This window comes from Cryptotermes secundus, unplaced genomic scaffold (assembly GCF_002891405.2).
Source record: "Cryptotermes secundus unplaced genomic scaffold, Csec_1.0 scaffold91, whole genome shotgun sequence".
NCBI lineage: Eukaryota > Metazoa > Arthropoda > Insecta > Blattodea > Kalotermitidae > Cryptotermes > Cryptotermes secundus.
This window is the reverse complement of record NW_019733318.1, coordinates 92373-95420: the sequence shown is the minus strand read 5'-3', so window position 1 is coordinate 95420 and position 3048 is coordinate 92373. Positions and strand designations below refer to the sequence as shown.

Genomic DNA, 3048 nt, shown 5'->3' with positions numbered 1-3048 from the left:
CTTTTGTCTTTTTCTTTAAGGCAATCATTGTCACTTCTGTAAAGTCCTTGGGCCACTCCCCAGTTTCATATATGGTGTTTATTAGTTCTGTCAGTGTTTTCAAACCACCTTCTCCCAGTTACTTAAGCACATCTCCAGGTACCTCATCATCTCCTGTAGCCTTTCCATTCCTCATGTCCTTGATAGCCTTTTCCACCTCACTTTGTAAAATATGTGGTCCTTTCTCGTCTGTATCTACTTCTTCTTCGGGTTCCACTTCCAAGGTTTCTATGATCAATAAATCCATTCACCAATCCAAACCCCATCTATAGTCACACACCAAACTGTGACAACATACTACAAATTTAACCCTTACCTCTCAGTATTACAGGGGTTGGCAGCTAGATTTTAATTTTGGGGAAGAGGGTATCACTTTCTTGGCCAGTAATGTCACAGTACCGTGAGATCGGTGGCCATATCTTACAATATTATATTTAATACGTGAGAGTATACACCTGATGATCGCCATTTACGGCCAAAACATGTAGTGTAGAAGAAAAGAAGACAGAAGAACTACAATAAATTGTTGCACTTAGGACGGAATTTGTGTCATACATTGCCACATCTTAACTGCGCTATAAAGGCAGCAGCGGACAGCACACAAAGGACACTGTCATACTGCAATGAACAGCTGGCTGAGGTTAACAAATTCTATAATTATAGAATCTGGACAGATTATAATCTGTCCAGATTTTTAACATAACAGCAACATACCTTTCCATTAATACTGAGAATGCCATTCATCTTCATAATCTCTTCTTGTAATCTGCTTTCAAATTCTCCTCCATCTTGATTCCTCTGCTGCATCATAGATGACAATACTGGTAGATCTAGTTGTTTTCTTGGCCTTTGAAATGTTCCTTCACCTCTTGTTATTCCTTCCACTGTGTGGGGCATATAAAAAAGAACATTTCAGTTTCTGGCACGGATTACGGCAGTAACTTGTATTCGGTGGGGGGAAGGGGGAGGCAGAGTCTGAACCTAATGGTGCTCCTCCATCCCATCAAGGTGAATGCCAAGATAGAATCTTCCATTAGGCCACAACCACCTCCTTCCAAAGCCTTACACTACATAGTGTAACTATTAAAAGTATTGTTAAACCACCCACATAGAAGAGTACTTACTGTCTTCTGGGATGTAATGCGGTATAGTCCACTGAAAGCCAACTGATGTTTCAGAGGAACATATTGCCTCCATCTTCAGGGTCAAAGAATAACCCAAGCTGGCATCTGCCTTGCCACATGCTTTAACACTGGTATCTTGTTCAGCTTATTCTTTGACCATGAAGATGGAGGCAATATGTTCCTCCAAAATGTAGGTCGACTTTCAACAGACTACATAGCGCTATATTCCAGAAGAGAGTGCTTTTCATAACAACCATTTTACACGACGTGGATGTGGGAAGTGCTGCCAATGTTTCAGGGGTATATGCTGCCTCCATCTTCAGGGTAGAAGGATTTGCTGCTGCTGGCTTCAAGGTAGATCCTTGTTTGACTCACTTGTTTACCCTGAAAATAGAGGCACATGTTCCTCCAAAATATGAACTCCTAAACATCCCAGAAGATAGTACTCCCCACAAAACTAAGAGATACTGCATGTCATTTGTGCATGTGGCACATCACTGAGCAGAAAGATGGGACGCCATGAAAACTAGAATTACAGGCAGTCTTACAAAAGGGGCATGAGAAGGTAAATTTGTCCTTGTGCTTAATTAAGCAAATATGCCACGGAGATGTACAGAGGAGTGGATGTATAGATCCACATACTCTTGACCTTGGCAATAGATAGGGATGAATTATCAGCTTCAAGCCCCAGCTGCTTTACACCCCTGGTACCTATTGGATAAGAGGCTGGGTGGGCCCCAGAACCAGTCTGGATGTGGAGAAGAGAAAAATCACACCCCTACAAGGACCCAAACTCCGACCTCTCAGTCGTCCAGGCTGTAACGAGTCACTATACGGACCAAGTTGTCCCGGCTCACCTTACTTTCAATATATAAGGAAGATTGCGGAAGTCAGCCAGCACAAGGAGCATGCCTTCACACTACTCAGCACCGCAAGGTTCATTACAAATCACAAGTTCATAGTGTATCGCTGCCTGTGAAATCACCACTTTGTGTTTCTTCAACTAAGGGGTCAAATGCATTCATCTCAGCATTAAGCAACCCCCACTTAGGTTTTTACTTGATCTCCTAATTTATTTGAAGATGTGGGGTAAGACAGAATACTTCAGTACTGTAGCCTCAAATGGGTGTCCTGTTAGATGATACGAAGCACAGGGGGAATAAGTAGCAAGGCGTAAACTGAACTACTCGGAGAAAAACCTGCCCCAAGTAGCTCTAGGTCCACCATAAATCCCACATGGACTAAACTGGAAGACAACCTGGACATAAATCACAGAGTAATACCAGCAACTGATTAACGATATGATATAAGTTTAGCAGAATTCCGACAAGAAACTTCATCCACAGATTTCAGTGTAACCACCTTGAAACATATATACATATAGGTGCAACTCCACAGATCTCCAATTTGGATGCTATTAGGACATTCAACATCACTAATTATTGGTATGTAAGCAAATGCTACCCTATGCATGCAGGTCTTCCACTTATCTCGGGGCATGCTCTTGTGAACATGTGAACCTAAAATTTACTAAAATAAATTTAGAAGATTATTGCAAAGACCAGGATCTGGAAGCATGTGCTCTAAAGTTAGACTCTCCTTTTTCTAATATTTGTATACTGACTTTATATAGAGCCCCATCTGGAAACTTCAATCACTTTATAAATAGATTAGAAACCATCCTAAATGTACTGCATAGTTCAAAAGTTGAATTTATAATTTGTGGTGATATAAATATAAACTATCTCATCGACAGTAATAGGAAACTAAATTTAGACTCTTTGTTATCATCTTACAATCTCTCCAGTACTGTTAACTTTCCCACAAGAGTTCAAAATAATTCTAGTTCAGCGATAGATAATATATTCATTGATAACTCAAAATT

At 40.6% G+C, this 3048-nt stretch overlaps 1 protein-coding gene across 2 annotated transcripts in view; it reads right to left on the bottom strand.

Annotated features, from left to right (window-relative positions):
* The window catches only part of LOC111867889 (dual specificity mitogen-activated protein kinase kinase 7), a 55917-nt gene that overhangs the window by 49259 nt on the left and 3610 nt on the right, over positions 1-3048 (bottom strand). For both annotated transcript variants that reach the window (XM_023858094.2, XM_023858095.2), the window contains exon 2: positions 754-923. In XM_023858094.2, coding sequence (XP_023713862.1) covers positions 754-923 — 170 coding nt within the window. The remainder of the gene's footprint in view (positions 1-753; positions 924-3048) is intronic.